Source organism: Adiantum capillus-veneris, chromosome 11, assembly GCF_014529385.1.
Source record: "Adiantum capillus-veneris isolate H3 chromosome 11, ASM1452938v2, whole genome shotgun sequence".
Lineage (NCBI taxonomy): Eukaryota > Viridiplantae > Streptophyta > Polypodiopsida > Polypodiales > Pteridaceae > Adiantum > Adiantum capillus-veneris.
The window spans coordinates 158,518,389-158,536,137 of NC_140941.1; the positions used below are offsets into that span (position 1 = coordinate 158,518,389).

The following is a 17,749-nucleotide window of genomic DNA, read 5'->3' on the forward strand; positions in this document are numbered from 1 at the left end:
ATGCCTACAACAAAAAGATCATTGTACAGCATAGGGGCAAAACTCACATCTTGGATGTAAAGCTTTAAGGAGAGTCAGTCCCTATTGTATCTGCTTCTGCTATCACTTCTGTAATAAAGAATCATCTTTCTGTGTACTTGATTTTTGCACGTGATGTCTCAAATAGTGATCAGTCAAATTTATCTGTGTTAGATAAAGAAAGGTCAGCATTTTTGCGAAAGTCTAGTGACTGTTTTTCTGATTCATTACCGTTGCAATTGCCGCCAGAGAGACCTGAGGACCATCGGATAGATTTGGTGCCAGGGTGTAGCCCACCAAATAGACCTCCCTACAGGGTTAGTGCCGCTCAGCAGGAAGAGATTATGGGCCAGGTTGAGGAGTTATTAGAGAAGGGGCTGATTCAGCCTAGTTCTTCACCCTTTTGCTCCCCAGTGCTCCTAGTGCAGAAGAAGGATGGCTCATGGCGCATGTGTATTGATTACCATGCGTTGAATAAGAATACCATCAAGAATAGGTTCCCTATTCCTAGAATTGATGATATTCTTGATCGTTTAGAGGGTGCTGCAATTTTCAGCAGGATAGACGTTAAGAGTGGGTACCATAAGATTCGTATAAGGCCAGAGGATGTGCACAAGACTGCGTTTAGAACAACATTTGGTCTTTATGAGTTTCTAGCGATGCCGTTTGGGCTAACAAATGCTCCTGCCACGTTCAACAGAATGATGGACCGGATTTTTCGCTCGCATCAACAGTTTGTTGCAACGTTCTTCGATGACATGATAGTGTATTCGAAGAATGAAGAGGAGCATAGGCGTCACTTGACCATTGTGCTCGAAGAGCTGCGCAGTCACAGGTTACTTGTCAATCCTAAGAAAAGTGAATTCTTCCTCGAAGAGATCAACTTTCTGGGCCACACAGTCTCAAAGGATGGTGTTAGAATGGATCCCGGAAAGGTAGAAACTATCAAAACATGGCCAGACTTGAAGACTGTGCACGATGTCAGAAGCTTCTTGGGATTGTGTTCCTACTATAGAAGGTTTATCAGAAATTTTGCAGAGATAGCATCGCCTCTTCACGCTTTGCAAAAGAAAGAAGTTGCATGCTGAGCTTGCTCCTGTTGCCTCTTCTGCCATTTAGTGCTAACTTTGGTTTGCTTATATATTTCCTTACCCAATTTGCCCTACCTACTTTTGTTGGAAAGTCACTTAAATTAATAAGTGAAAAATGTCAAAAATAAGTAAAATAGGCTAAATGCACTGGAAAATTCCCCTGAAGAATTCTGATGGAAATACTTATGATCATGTTGTGTGCAACCAGAGGATATACATCTACACTAAGTGATTGGGCATGCACAGTCTACGAATAGACTCACAAAAGTGCGAGATCACTTCTAAATCTAGACTGACTAGACTGACTGAACCCTGATCATGTTGTAGCTTGTCCACGGACACATAGGTTGGGTGTGTCACGTGACATCCCCTCCTTTTCAAAGTGAGGTATTGGTACCGAACTGTATGGCGTCAAGGGAGATCGTCAACAGCATCCGAATTCCTGGAAGGGACTCTTCGCCGGCCCACTCTGATGTGTGGGTCTTGCAGTACTTGAACTTCATAAAGGTCTGCAACGCTTGCTTCTTTGGGCCACGCCGAAAGCGACACAAAGTCTCATGTGGCTCCTTCGATGCTTCAACTTCGTCAAGTGTCATGCTTCTTTCTTCTTCAAGAATCTTTATGGCTGAAAATTCCTGAAACCATTTCCGACACAAAACCATGAACGTATCTATTCCATGTAAAGTGAGTGGAAAAAATCTCGTCTTCCTCAAAGATTGTGCATGCAATGTGGATGAACAAAGAGACGGAGTGCCAAACCATTCACCACACACACGCAAATACTGAGATCGAATCTGTCTCTTCTGATCTAAAGCAATCAACTGTGGCAATTCACAATGGAAATGCCCATGCTTGGTGCTCATACTTTCATGTGCTCTTTCGACAAATGTGTCATGCCAAGGAAGAGACATGGAATGTGACTTCCTTGAATGCATATTTTTCAGCTTTTCATGAACAATCAGCATACAATCGTGCTCATTCATGAGTGAAACGTGCTCAACGTACAATATGTCATGCCTAGTAAAAGGGATCGCATTAAGACGTTGACTAAAATACAAGAAATGACCACGAATGAAACACTAGAACAATGCGTACGTATCAATCATGCGAACACATAATACTTCCTGTGTGGGTTCTTTGGACCTAGTCTCGAGAACCAAGATCGGTTCTTCTTGAGGGGGTTCTTTGGACCTAGGCTCGAGAGCCAAGATCGATCGTTCGTGATTGATCGAATCTGCTACGAGATTAACTTCGCTAGAAAAAGCATCCACTAACTCATCATCCTTGTGAACAATCACATCATCTTCATGCAAATCATCATGCTTGTGAGAGATCACATCTTGATCATGCGAATCATCATGCTTGTAAGAAATCACATCTTGATCATGCAAATCATGATGCTTGTCTTTATCATCCAAATCATTATGCAAATCATTGGCATCCAAATCATCATGCTTATCATGGTCAATCAAATCATCATGCTTCTCATAATCATGCAAATCATGTGTGTCATGCTTTGGAGAAGAAGAGACTGAGAGAGTCTCCGTCTCCTGAATCTCTTGCATCTGTGCCGGCACATGAGAAAAGACTCGCAAGAACTCCTGCATGTGTCGGTCTCTCTGTTCTTGTCTTGCCTTCCTTTCTGCTTCTCTTTCTGCTACTCGTATCTTTCTTTCTACATCTCTTTTTGCTTTGTCTTCTGCGTGCTTGGAATTCATTTCTGCTATTCTTTCTGCATTTCTTGCTTCGCGTTCTAAATTCTGTTCCAGAAATATCAGCTTCTAAATTTTGTTCCAGAAATATCAGCTCCAACTCCATTGGAATTAGTGCAATCTTTATCGTAGATGGGGAAGGGTCAGAAAAACCTCCTGGTGGGGAAAATTCTTCTTCGCCTCGCTCATGCTCATCACCTCCAAGCGAAGTATCCATTCCGCTTCGAGTGATGATCATTCTGAAGTCGTGGGTTCTTGTGGTCTTGAGGTTCTTATTAAGTTCACGAGGAACTTGGGTTCTTGAATTCTTGAGGGTCTTGAGGTTCTTGAGGTTTTCTTTCGCTTGCAAACCGCGTTTGAGAAGGATCTTCTCTTCACCCGAGTTCTACTCCTTTCCGTGGGCGCACCTCTTGGCGGCCTTGCGCTCACACCAAGGTTGCTTTTTCCCACCTCACGTCGATTGGCCGGCCGCTAAGTGCACGGTCCGCTCTCGATGAGTGAAAAGAGACACAAGGGGAGGCTGGACAAGCCCTTCTTTCCTGGGATTCCTGTCACTCTTCAAAACCACGATTAGGAATCGACACGCCCAAGCGAACTTGGGTTCGGGCGACCGCAACAAGCAAAAAAGAATCTTGTGATTCTTGTGGTTCTTTCCTTGAGTGATACAGAACACTACCAAAGCTCTGATTCCAATGTTTGGTGCAGCAGAAAGAATGTTTGCGCTTTGCTCAAGATGAGTGCTCCGAACTGTGCTCAAGGTTCCTTTTGTTCTTATGGAAGGTAGAGCCTTCCGTTCTCAATGAGAGAGTGCTATGATCACGAACAAAGTGAGTGGATACTATGCGTGCAAGTGTATAAGACTGAGGGATAGAGAGAAGAGAGATACGACACTAGAGACGTAAAACCCTCCTCCGAAGGCCCCACTCTCGTCGGCGAGAGTGGTCTACTTATGATTGCACAATCTGGTACAAACTGTATGCATGAGACTGATGCAAGTCTAGGCTATGTCGGCGATGACGACTGTGAGGACGAGACCGACCTAAGGGCTTAAATCTGCAATCTTTCTACTGCTGTCCAAAAACGCTATGGACTGAAATCTGCGGCTAGTCCAAAAACGCTTATTTTGGGGCTATTTTCTGTGGGTCTTTGATGCTGAAAATCTGCAGGTTTATAGCTGAAAACTGAGGATCTTCAAGGCTGAAAACTGATGGTCTTACCGACTGAATCTGCTACTCTTCGAGGGCTGATACTTGTAGGTCTTCCTAATGCTGAAATCTGCTAAAGCTGGGACATGCAAAAAACGCGAGGCTGAAGGGATCAAAAACGCTAGATGTTGGCTTCTTCAAAAACGCTAGCTGATGGGATCTTCTTGGCGATGGTGCCCTGATGCAAAAACGCTAGTTGAGGCTGTCTAGCGAGGGTGCTTACTGAAAACGCCAATGCTTTGGGAGACTATGGCGAGGGTTGGTCTTTGCTTGGAGGAAAATCCACCAAGTTCTTGCTTGAGAAGTTGCCTTCTGAGCTTGGCTCCTTTTGCCTCTTCTGCCATTTAGTGCTAACTTTGGTTTGCTTAAATATTTTCTTTATCCAATTTGCCCTACCTACTATTGTTGGAAAGTCACTTAAATTAATAAGTGAAAAATGTCAAAAATAGGTAAAATACGCTAAATGCACTGGAAAATTCCCCTGATAGATTTTGATGGGAATGCTTATTATCATGCTGTGTGCAACCAGAGGATATGCATCTAGTGATTGGGCATGCACGGTCTACGAATAGACTCACAAAAGTGCCATATCACTTCTAAATCTAGACCGACTGGACTGACTGAACCCTGATCATGTTGTAGCTTGTCCACGGACACATAGGGTTGGATGTGTCACGTGACAATAGAGCACTGGCCCCAAACCTTGGCGCCCCTTTTGTTATTTCTATATTGCTTGAACATAGTACATTGCCAATACTCCACCCTTTGCACCTTCATACTGAAGCATGCCAGAGAATGAGCCCTTGGCTCATATTTAAAGGCCCTTGGCCTATGAAAAGCAATTCACATGAAAAGCTATAAACTCAAAAGCATCTGGTCTAAAAGCAGATGCTTAAAAGTTGCCAGCACAAAAGCAGAAATCCATACAGCTCTGCCACATCAACAATTAGCGTAAAACGTGAAAATCAGTACAGATCTTCCACGTCAGCAATTCAAAAATCCATACAGCTCTGTTAGCGCAAAATCCAAGACTCCATACTGATGCCACGTCATCAACTCGCCACGGAAATGAATGTGTGTATGGGGGCTTGCTTTACTTTGATGTCTTTGGGTTACTTGGGCCCCATCGGACGGGGTCCCATAAGTTGGTGGGAACTTCTTCCGCTTCTTCTTCTTCCTCTGCTTCAGCTTCTACTTCTTAGGGTTTAGGCCCCTTGGCCGGGATTTGCAAGTTGGCTCCGTTCTTCAGTGACTTGATACGTCAGCAATTTGTGAGCTAATTCACCCGCCATCCCTCCCCTATCTCTAGCACTTCCACCTATCCCTTTTCCGGTCACCTTCGCATAGGCTATTCCTGTCAGGTGCGGGAGCCTATAAAATCAACCCGCACCCTCTGTCTCAGAGAAAGCACGAGTGCTAGCAAGAGAAAGCACTTCCAGCGAGAGATTGCAAGTGATCAAGAGGTGCCGATACTTGGAGTTCCCCTTCTGCACTCAGAGTAACAGGTATCAATTGTGAATACGCGATACCAATTGTTGTTTCGTGTTTGTGCTTTTGCAGGTACTCATCATGGAGAAGGAGCAAAGAAGGCCTTGGCCTACGCTCACAGGATTCGAGGAACAGAATCGGGAACTGTCTATAGAGCCTTTTTGCTCTGGGAACAGACAGAAAATGAATTGAGAGCTCGTCTCTCGAGAATTCCCCGCAAGGGAAGGAATCCACCAATTTTGGTGAATTAGAATGGAGGGGTCACTCCGGTTCTTGTGCTTGTAAAAAGATTCTCCCTAATAAAGATTCTCTGTAAGGGGAGGAAACCAACCCATCTTCTGGTCCCAAATACTGTGTCGATCTTCTCTCTCGATTCTTTTAGTTGAAAGTTTATTTATTTTCAGCTTGTTAATTATTCTTGTGCGCTCTCGTTTAGGACATTTCTTTTCTTGGTATGAATGAGAGAGAAGGTGCTCAAATTTCTCACATAGAGAGGTACATGTCCCTTGAGAAAGCACCCTTAAAGCAAGAGCTTGCAAAGCGGGTGTGCAAGCCCCAAAAGTTTCCCACCATTTCACTCCCTCTTACATTTTATTTTGATCTTTTGCAATTGGATGAACAAATGACTTGCTTTCAGCTTTATAAATGTCAAACTCATCAATTAGGGTGCCTTGCAAGGTCAAATCACCCTTGGTACCTGTCCAAGAATGTCATCCATCCTTCATGCACCTCGCCGTCACTTTCTTGCCCTCTTCCTCGCCGTACAGGATGCAACATGTATCCAACAGCATGTAACGGTGTGTGCATCATATTCCATCTTTCAATGCATAGATCCCTAATCTCTCTCATCGTTGCAGCATCAATGCCTTGCATGTTTTCAATTTGCTCTACCATGCGATCCGTAAACTCGTACATAATCCCCCTGATCGCTCCTTCCCTATCAGCCAACAGAGAATTTTCAAAATGGGAGCATAAATTTTCAAAATCAGTCTAGCCTCTTGCCAAAATGATGCATTAAACACAATGTTCAAGACCTCAATACTCTTTTCAGTCTTCGATTTCTTCATCTTCACAAATTCATCACCAATCATAAGCTTGCGCATACCTTGTATGCATCTCTCATCCACAAGATTAGCCAACATAATAAAGTAGTACGCAGATCGAGTGGTTGACGGCTTCACCAAGTCCTTCTTGCTAAGTTGCCAAAATAATGCCAACATAGTAGACTTTCTTTTCACAAATGTGACAATCTTTGTTGCATCCTCAAGCACTTTTGTAACCCAAGCAATCTTGCAAATGTCCTCGAACAAAGGGTGCAAGCAATGGCAAGCAAATCTTGTAAAAAAAATGTGTTTCCACTCCCTTTCAATCATCTGCCCAGCACCAACACAATTGGTTGCATTGTCCATGCATACCTGTACAACATTTGCATACTTGTACAACATTTGCTACGCCAACCTCTTTGAGATGCTTAAAAATGAATTCCCATGTCTTTGTTACCCCAAATGTATCTACAACTTTCAAAAACATTGACCCATGAAATTAGAATAGAGCATGCAAGAAAGTTAATGATAGGCATGCACCTAGTATCAGACCATCCATCACACACAACTCGTGCACACCCATGATCTCAGTCTTTACGCAATTGATCTCCTCATTCAATTCTGTGGTGGGCAAAGCATGTAGGAGGGGGGAACATGCAAAGGACCTGCTTGTCCAATTGCATTCATCATATGCAAAAAGTAAGGGCTCCTTACTTTCCATGTAGGAACATCCTCAGCATAAAAAAACTTGCGCAAGGCTTGGTCTGCTTGCTTCCGTGCTTGCAAGCCGAATACACTTGCCAAACCCCCTTGCACAACCTTCTTCTTCTTGCTTGAGGACCCCACATTGGACTTGAAAGAGCCACTTACATTAGTCCTTCCCTTAGCATGCGTACTAATTGAAGCACCTCCTTGAGCTTGAGAGACATCTCCTTCCAAATCATTGACCAATGCAACAAAAGCAGCTTTGTCTTCTCCCTCTCGCCTTGCATCTACATGCAATCTTCTGACGATCTCTACATCGGCTGGGGCATCATCACATGGGCCTCCCACACCATGGCCTGCAATGCCCTGTATATATGCACGGATACGCAAAGGACCACCGTCCCATGAACTCCCACCAAAAATACATTCGCAAGTCCATTTTTCCTTTTGGGAGGCCCTTCACTTGCTGCACATGCTGCCACTCTAGACGCTTGGTTCGGCTCATCTACAAACTTGCAAAGAATCCGGCTTGGAACGCCTTGGAGTGTCTTGGCTCTCATGAGAAAGAGTCACGCCGCACAATGATTTAGGCTTCGTGGGCGCAGGAGAAGCTTGAAGGTGAGCAAGTGTAACAAACTTGGACACTCCAAGTCAAGAATCAACCGCGACAGCACCAAATAACCACTTCAAAACAATTCACAGATCACAATAGATTTGCATTGGCCCGGCGGAGTTCCGTGCCTAGAGATATTGGCCCCAAAGACTGGCGCCCCTTTCGGTATTTCTTTTTATATTAATCAAATCAAAGTACAAGAGTGTGGCTAGGGTTTCACTCTCAGACTCTGCGTACAGATGCTCTCAGAAGTGAAGCCCTCTCCACATATTTAAAGGTACAAGGGATGCCCAAAAGCAGAGCCCCAAAAGCTTTTAAAATCAAAAGCAGTAGTCCTCTCTCTCTCTTTAGAGAGTCTTTTCTTTTTTTATATAAAAAAAAGCAAGCTCTCTCTCTCTCTTTCATGGCGTGTGGACCAAAAAGCAACGCCCAAAAGCTGTCAGCGCGTTTTGCGGCGCAATTTTCGGAAAGCTCCTACTGCCACGTGGCACCCCGGCAGAAATTAGGGTTTGCTGTCAGAAATTAGGGTTTCGCAGAAATTAGGGTTTTTGGCAATTTTTTAGGGTTTGCAGGGATTTTAGGGTTTCAGCCTCAAATTAGGGTTTCAGCTACCCGTAGCCACGTCATCACTTTGTGACATACCCCCCTCTTGAAAGCATTGTAATCGACCGCGATTACGCCTGCAAAACCGACAAAGGCCATAAACCGTCTTAGCAGACACTGACTGTTAGTACCTACGTACTAGGAACACATATCTAGCACATGTACAAAATCGACAGTCACATCACACGACATCACAGGACATCACATGACATTCAACATTCACTCGGATCTTAGACCATGATTTATCGGCAATGTAGCCAACATTCACATCTAGGTCCAATCGGGACCTCATCGATGTCCGATTGACTAACCCCTATTGCAACCATGTCTATTCGAGATCAATCATACCAAAATGCTATAGTCATTTCGGCTATCAGTTCCTGCACTCACAAGAAGTCAAGAACAAATTAGTATCATTATCAGGAATTCCATTTCATAAAGTCATACAGCAGAATACTGTCAGCTCTCAGTATCCCTGAAGCTCAAAGAGACATCAGTGACTCTAGTATCTAAATCAAGGCATCTGTTGACAAAGGAGTGGAGTGACAATCTCTTGTGCATCCCACTACACCAGATCTCCGGCCAAGCTGAATTTTGGGTTCCATTTGGAGTAGACTATGCTAGACCAAAAGCATCGAGGTAAAGTTTCACAATCTGAGGAGTATCTGCTAGGTCCTCCTCCTCCATCCACTTCGCATCAAGTGCAGGATAATTCTTGAACTTAACCAAGAACCGCCTTCGGACTTTACCCTTATTCTTCGTATCCTTATGTGCCAAAATCTATTCAGGAACAAAGATCTCCTCGTTTTCTTCCACTTCGGGTTGCTCATCAGGCTCCCCATCATCAGGCACATCACCTTTAAAAGGTTTCAAGAGACTCACATGAAATGCATTGTGAATCCTCCAAGTATCTGGCAGTTTCAGTCGGAAGGAGACTTCATTTATCTTTTCAGTAATCTGGAAAGGGCCGTAGTATCGCATACTAAGCTTTGGAAAAAGCCTCTCCTTTCCCTTTTTCTTTCGTAGGCGTGCCTTCTCAAAACGTAAGAGCACCCAATCATCCTCCTTCAATTTCATGTCGCGACGATGGCGATCCGCTGCCTTTTTCTGTCGTTCTTGAGACTTCTCCAAAGTCTCGCGAACCTTGGCAAAAGCCGTATCCAAATCTCGCATATATTCATCCGCTTCAAAGATCTTATCTTTCGTGCTCAGGAAGGGTGGAACCTTCGCAGCACCTTCGACAATCTCAAATGGCGCCTTCCCCGTCGACGAGTGTATCGTGTTATTGTAGGCAAATTCCACCAAAGGTAAATATCTTTCCCATTGAGTCTTCTGATCTGAGATATAAGACTTCAATAAATCTAGAACCACTGAATTGGCAATCTCGGATTGCCCGTCAGTCTGCGGGTGGAACGATGACGAGAACTGCAACCGCATGCGAATGTTCTCCCAAATTGCCTTCCAAAACAAACTCGTAAATCTAGGGTCTCTGTCGGAGACAATTGTCTCAGGCATGCCATGTAATCTGAAAATCTGGGCCACAAACAGTCTCGCTAAGTGATCCGCCTTCACTGTTTTCTTCACTGGAATGAAATGAGCCTGTTTGCTAAATCTGTCAATAACAGTCCAGATACCATCGTGACCACTCTGTGTTCTCGGAAGATCAAAAATGAAATCCATCGCTATACTTTCCCAAGGGCGGATGGGTATGGGTAAAGGCTGTAACAATCCCTGTGCTTTATGCCTGTCAAACTTGACCTTCTGGCATACCAAGCAACGGCGCACAAACTATTCCGCATCTTTCTTGAGTCTCGGCCAAAAGAAATATCTCTCTACCCCTTTCATGGTGGTAGCAATGCCGCGGTGACCCGTAAAAGGTGGACAGTGGCATTCAGTCATAACCTTCTCCCTCAACAGCTGTGTAACGCACAACATAGTCTTTTTCATCAAGTAGCCTTCCCGAAGGGAGTATCCAGCTACTGTCTCCCCATCCCGTAGCCATGTGAAAATATCTGCAAAATCTGTATCTGTGGCATACTGATCGACCATATCCTCGAAGCTCCTATGATGTATCGCGGAAATAGCCAGAACCAACGGTTTCCGAGACAAAGCATCTGCCACTACATTCTTTTGTCCCTGCACATGGACAATCTGAAAGTGGAACTGTGACAAGATGTTCGCCCACCGCATCTGCTTTTCCGAAAGCTGCTTCTGTGACAAGAAGTAGCGCAAACTCTGATGGTCTGTAAAGACAGTGAAATCCGCTCCGAGTAGGTAATGCCGCCACTGAGTAAGAGCATGGATAACCGCCAAAAGCTCTTTCTCATAAATCTGTGTTGTCATCTCCGGCCTAGAGAACAAACGGCTCTCGTACGCTATGACATGGCCTTCTTGCATCAAGACCGCACCTAGACTACGACCACAAGCATCACAATATACTTCGAATGACTTCTGCAAGTCCGGCAAAGTCAAAATAGGTCCCATAGTCAATTTCTCTTTCAATGTCTGAAAGGCAGTCACCTCTGTGCGTCCCCACGAAAAAGGTACTCCTTTCTGTGTCAAGATATGCAAAGGGGAAGCAACCTCTGCAAACTTTCGTATGAACCGCCTGCAGTACGAACATAGTCACAAGAAGCTTCTAACTTCATGGACATTCTTCAAGTCCGGCCAATCACGGATAGTCTCTATCTTGGCCGGATCCATTTGCACTCCTGCTGCTGACACAATGTGTCCCAAAAAGTGTATCTCTGGTAGGAAAAATTCACTTTTCTTTGCATTAATCACTAACTTGTGATCTCGTAATGCCTGAAAAACATGAAGCAGATGATCTCTGTGTTCTGCCTCATTCTTGGAGAAAACAATGATGTCGTCAAAGAAAGTGCCAACAAATAGCATGTACTCTCGAAAAATCCTATCCATCATTCTGTTAAATGTCGCAGGAGCATTGGTTAAGCCAAAAGGCATCACCAAAAACTCAAATAACCCCAAAAGTCGTCTGAAAAGTTGTCTTGTAGACGTCTCCCGGCGCTATCCTGATCTGGTGATATCCACTCTTCAAGTCAATCCTGCTAAAGCACGAGGATCCCTGTAACCTGTCGAGTATATCATCGATCCTAGGAATCGGAAATCTGTTCTTGATGGTGATTTTGTTGAGAGCTCTATAATCAATGCACATTCTCCAAGATCCGTCTTTCTTCAAAACCAACAACACTGGAGAGCAATACGGTGAAGTACTAGGCTGGACAAGACCCTTTTCCAAGAGGTCGTTCACTTGGTTTATAATCTCTTCATTCTGTGCTCGGCTCACACGATAGGGTGGCCGGTTCAGTGGTGTATTACCAGGTATCAGATCAATGGTATGATCTTCAGGACGAGCAGGTGGTAACTCTCCTGGCAGACCTTCTGAGAAGCAATCGGCATGAGAGTGTAGAAAATCTTGGCGTTCTTTATCAAGTTTAGACATATTTGTCCCATCATCATCACTCAACTCTTTCATAAAGATCGAGTAAACAAACAGACTGGATTTCATTAATTTTGAAATGGACGAAGCCGATACAATAGGGACAGACTCGCCCTTCAGTTTAATATCAAGTACAATTGTTCTGCCCTTTTCTGTAGTCAAAGTCGCTTTTCTCACCCGATAATCGACCACGGCGTTGTTCTTGTGGTACCAGGGAATCCCTAAGAGAACATCACAACCCTCCAAAGGCATTATGAAGAAGTCCTCATGCCCCAAATACCCCTGACAATGCAACCGAAGTTTACCAATGATAGGTGTAATGGCTACGTCCCTGCCGGGTGCCGCTAGAACTGCCTCTGCAAGTGGTCCCATCCGATCGGGAGTAATCTTGAGCCACGCCTCCAATTCCGGTGAAATGAAGTTGGCCTTGGCTCCTCCATCAAAGAAAATCAGGGCCTCTTGATCTTTCACTTTGCCCCAAGCTCGGCAAAGTTCTGTACTCTCATCCATGGTGTCGGGATCAATACCCACACAATCTGGAACCAGTCCTGTTTTCATCTTGCCTTTTCGTACACGGTCCTCAGCTGCTCTTAAACTCTCAGGCCTTTCGTCGTCCTTGTCATTCTATTCTTTCTGTGCCTTTTTAGGGCACTTCGCGGAGATATGTCCAGTTTTCCCGCATCCAAAGCACTTCCCCTCCCTGATGTAGCGAGTCCGCTCCTGAGGAGTAAGTCTGGGTCGTGCATCCTTTTTCTCTGGGTTGCTCTTTCTTTTTCTACTTTCATTCCCAACAGCCTGTCCGGTTCGTTGTGTCGTGACCTCATCTATGGGGTAGGTCAGACTGCCAGAGTGAATTGCAAAGCCCTGCTTCGCATGACTCATCAACTCCTGAATAGAAGCTGACTTCTGTTCCAAGCAGTGGTCTCGGATCTCTGTAGGTAGACCCAATGTAAACCGCTCAATCTGTTCTCTGAACGAGATCTTCTTGAAGGAAGAGGCAGGTAGAAAAGAGTTCCAGAATCTTTCACAGTAAGAATTCACTGTATCGCTCTTGGTCATCCGGAGATGGTTCCAAGCAGCTCGTATATCTCGCTCAAACTCTTGAGTTAACCAAGAAGAAATAAAAAGCCTCTTGAATTTCAGTCATGTAACTGGCACAGTCTTGCTTAATAGAAGCGTGGACCACCAAGTGCGAGCATTCCCCTTAAAATAAGAGGCAGCTCTCCGAATATTGGAGTGCTCTGAATAGCGTCCTCCCGCGAAAGCGATGTCAAACTACTGTATAAAAGACAAAGCCTTCAAAGCATCGGAGTATCCCGAAAAAGTATCAAACTTAAGTGCTTGGCCACCTTCCTTAAACTCTCGGACTTTCTTGCTTTTATCTTCGAGAAAGTCATATTGGTTGGCTTTGTAAAGATTCTTCTTGTTCGCATAAAAGTTCCCAATGTCAGAGTCTGAACTGTCCATAGACGAGTCCTCTGTAGCAGTATCACTCACTGGGCGAGACTTAGACTTCATTGCCTTTTTCTTGCCCTTTCCGAAGCGTTGTGTCTTGCTTCACTTTTTGCTTTTCCTGTCTTCTTCGCTCGAGTCTAAAGAGCTAGAAGAACTGTCAGAAGAAGAAGAAGAAGAAGAAGAACTGGGTAGGCCTTCAAACTTGACGCGTTTTTCAGTTTCTTTGCCTTGTCGAATGTCGACCGACGACCCAAATATCCCGGGAAGTCAGTGCCTTTCTTCTGCTTTTTGCGGTGCTTTTTGCCGTGCTTTTTGTCCTTCTTTTGCACGTCGAAAATCTGAGCAATTCGTGCATCAACCACGTTCTCCAGTTCCTTCTCCGTATATTTCTTGGAGACAGAAGATTTCTTAAGAGCGGGTTTCGGGAGTGGTGTTGTGGTTCTCTGCCACTCTGTCTGTACCTCTTCCAAAGAGGTCTGGTTCATATATTTTGCCATCTTCGGGTCCTTGGCAAAATTGAGCATCATCTTTGTTGCATCATCAATCAATTTTCGATGCTCCATCTCTTGCTGCTCCGCTGGAGTAGGCCTAGGCGGGCCATACTCCGTGCCGGAATCTTCGTTGTGATCCCTGCCCGCATCTCCAGATGCAGAGGGAGTCGACTGATCATTGCCTGAAGCCATAGGTGCCGCGGAAAAAAAAATCGGGGATCGGATTTCCCGTAGAAGAGAAATCGGCCGTGCTCTGATGCCACTATAACAGACTTGGACACTCCAAGTCAAGAATCAACCGCGACAGCACCAAATAACCACTTCAAAACAATTCACAGATCACAATAGATTTGCACTGGCCGGCGGAGTTCCATGCCTAGAGATATTGGCCCCAAAGACGGGCGCCCCTTTCGGTATTTCTTTTTATATTAATCAGATCAAAGTACAAGAGTGTGGCTAGGGTTTCACTCTCAGACTCTGCGTCCAGATGCTCTCAGAAGTGAAGCCCTCTCCACATATTTAAAGGTACAAGGGATGCCCAAAAGCAGAGCCCCAAAAGCTTTTAAAATCAAAAGCAGTAGTCCTCTCTCTCTCTTTAGAGAGTCTTTTCTTTTTTTATATAAAAAAAAGCAAGCTCTCTCTCTCTTTCATGGCGTGTGGACCAAAAAGCAACGCCCAAAAGCTGTTAGCGCATTTTGCGGCACAATTTCCGGAAAGCTCCTACTGCCACGTGGCACCTCGGCAGAAATTAGGGCTTCACAGAAATTAGGGTTTCTGGCAGTTTTTTAGGGTTTGCAGGGATTTTAGGGTTTCAGCCTCAAATTTCAGCTACCCGTAGTAGCCACGTCATCACTTTGTGACAACAAGAGAGGGCAAGAGGATGGGCTGGCCACTGATTCGCAGCTCGCAGCTTGCTAATGTGCCCAAATCTCACGCTCCCTGCAATGCCTGCATACAAAGTCCGCAACCCAACTCGCGTGGCCAAAAAACTGCAGGCAAAAAATGTTTGCCCCAAATTGTTTGCCCGTTGGTTGACCATATAGAAAGTGATTTCGTACGTTTCCATACTCGGAACCCGTACGGACGTACAGCTGGGCAACCACACGTGTACGAAAAAAACTATGATATTATCACATACTTAACTTTCAAAAAAAGCCTTTCCTTCCCTTCTTCTTTCTGAAGAGTGTCTTCTCAAATCTAAGAAGCACCTGATCATCTTCCTGCAATTGCAAGTCACGTGATGCACCTTCTTATTTTGTCCTTGAGACTTTTGCAAAGCCTGCTTAGCCTCAACATAGACAGTAGCCGAATCCTGTAGAAAGTGATCTACCGAAAATATATTGTCCTTTGTGCACAAAATAAGCAGAACCTTTCTGCCACCCTCGACAATCTTAAACGACGTCTTTCCTGTCGAAGTGTGAACAGTGTTACTGTAAGCAACTCCACTAATAGCAAATACTTCTCCCACTGAGACTTATTTTCACAAATATATTATTTCCACAAGAATAATACCACAAATTTGATAATATATTTGACTCTCCATCGACCAACAGACGAAAAACCGAAGAGAATTTTTGCATAGTGCCCATGCACTCCATAATAAGCTGGTAACTTTGAATCTCTATCTGAAACAATACCGAAAAACGTGTGAGACAAACAACTCTGCCACATGATAGGCCTTCATTGTCTTCTCCACTAGCACGAAGTGAACATGCTTGTTGAATCTATCCACAATAGTCCAAATGCCATCATATTGTGACAATCTTCACCTCCACACATGTACAAGTGGAAGAACACAGGCAACACATCTGACACTACAAGATCTTGCACTATGTTTCAATATATAATGGTAGCATATGTAGATTGTTCCCTATTTAACCGTATCATCCAACTATACAAAGACGAATGACAGCTTGATCATAACTTTGTCAAATTCCACCAGAAATGTACAAGGATGCACATAAGACCCTACCGAGATTGAAAAAAGAGGGGTTAAGCTTGAAACTTTTCAGAAGCCAAGTAACTCCCATGAAGTACTAGACAAAGAGTCAAATAGCTCAACCTTAACACTACATGTCGCCTATTACAAACAGGAAATAAAATACCAGAAGTAACACAAACTAAAAACAGCAGGGTCTCTCTCTCTCTCTCTCTCTCTCTCTCTCTCTCTCTCTCTCTCTCTCTCTCTCTCTCTCAGATTTAGCGCGTCACCTAAAAGGCCTGCTGATAAGCCATAGATGATTTCCTTCACCACACTGGGCCCACTCTTGGTGGCTGCTGCGACTGCATGAGAAGGTAACGCCATGGCTCGCTCGCTCGCCCGCTATGTGTCGCTCGTCGTATAGGACGATTAATTTTCGTACGCCTAAATCTAAGAAATGCGACCGTACCGAGCGGGGGAGGAAATAACTTTTTTTTACTTCGTTAGCATAGCGGCACAAAGAAATCAATACACACAGATTAATACAAAGCGAAAAAAAGCATCAAAAGTATGCATTATTTGGTTTGAATCAAGTGGGTACAACTATTAGTGATTATTTTGGTACAATCAAGTCGCTCCAGTGGTGTTATATGCACATTTTCCTCACATAGCAAATCCACATATGGTGAGTGAGACTCCAACGGAGGGGCCACCAAGGCGACAAAGAAGAAGAGAAGTTGTTCAAAATCTATAAGTAAAAGCAAAGCAAAGCCATATATCTCTCAAAAAGAAAAACCTTTATCCACACTACACTTAAATCGCACAATAAATTATTTTATGTATAATTGTCATTTCAATTAAGTCCTTGAATATAAGGCATCCAAAAATAGAACGGCAACAATTCAAAAAAAAAAAGTTAAACCATCTACTGTATATAATTTTAATAACTATTTGTTGCAACCAACCAAATCCACATGAAAACACTGCATTTATGAGTTTGTATTGTCCCATCTCTCTCACAAAAACATGTCCTAACCTTGTTTGTTCATCAATTGCCAAGGAAACATGGTAATACCCAACCAATCCTTGATAGAAATTTCAGTCGTAAAGACCCATTAATAGATAATCTAAGTAGTAATAATTCCTACACAATAGTCAACACAAATCAGTTTGAATTTTTTGTCAATATATCAAATACAAAAACTAAGAGAACATCAAGATTTAATTATACCTTATCACCTCAAAATCTTCCATCATATGTACCACCTCTTTCGTCGTTACAGGTCCTCTCCATAAAGGTGGATCTGGTAATGAGATTAAAAGTCATCATCATTCTATCATTAGCATCATCTTATTATCATCAAATATGAAGCAGTACTTGGAACAAAGTGTGGTGCTCTTCTCAATATATATCAAACTATAGATCAATTTTTCATTTTTGTTGATAGTTTCTGCTAAGAAAAACCACAGAGAATTAGGTATAATAGGTTAGAATCGAAACCATCAAAAAAAATGATATGTTAAAAAATCTGTTCAAACCTTATACATTTGTTAGTTGTAAAAACTCTTTGTATACAATGTTTCGAGTGTAAAACATTGGTGGTTCTATGGGTTCACTTATATTCGATCTTTGAGCATCATCAATAACTATCTTGATGGCAGATGAAGATCTCACACGGGACATTGTAACATATCGCTGACCATGACTGAAAATTGGTGTAGCTAGATACAAACCCTAAACTTCGAGTGTTTGACCTTGTGCCTTGTTGATTGTCATTTGAGATGCAAGCCTCATAGGAAACTGCCCATGCTTCATTTCAAAAGGTAGTCCATGAGAAGCCCCTATAATAAAGTCTATTCTGGGTATGAATACCCTTTCTCCAACTTGTGACCCAGTGATTACTTTTGCATCAATAATCCTATGGTGAGATTGCTTACATATCA

General features: G+C 43.6%; 1 protein-coding gene across 1 annotated transcript in view; it reads right to left on the bottom strand.

The window, feature by feature from the left end:
* LOC147448297 (cytochrome c oxidase subunit 5C-like) overlaps positions 1-16,260 on the bottom strand; it is a 67,829-nt gene extending 51,569 nt beyond the window's left edge. Inside the window, exon 1 of the mRNA XM_086524151.1 lies at positions 16,096-16,260. Coding sequence (XP_086380277.1) covers positions 16,096-16,189 — 94 coding nt within the window. The 5' untranslated portion in view covers positions 16,190-16,260. The remainder of the gene's footprint in view (positions 1-16,095) is intronic.
* Positions 16,261-17,749: the final 1,489 nt, after the last annotated feature.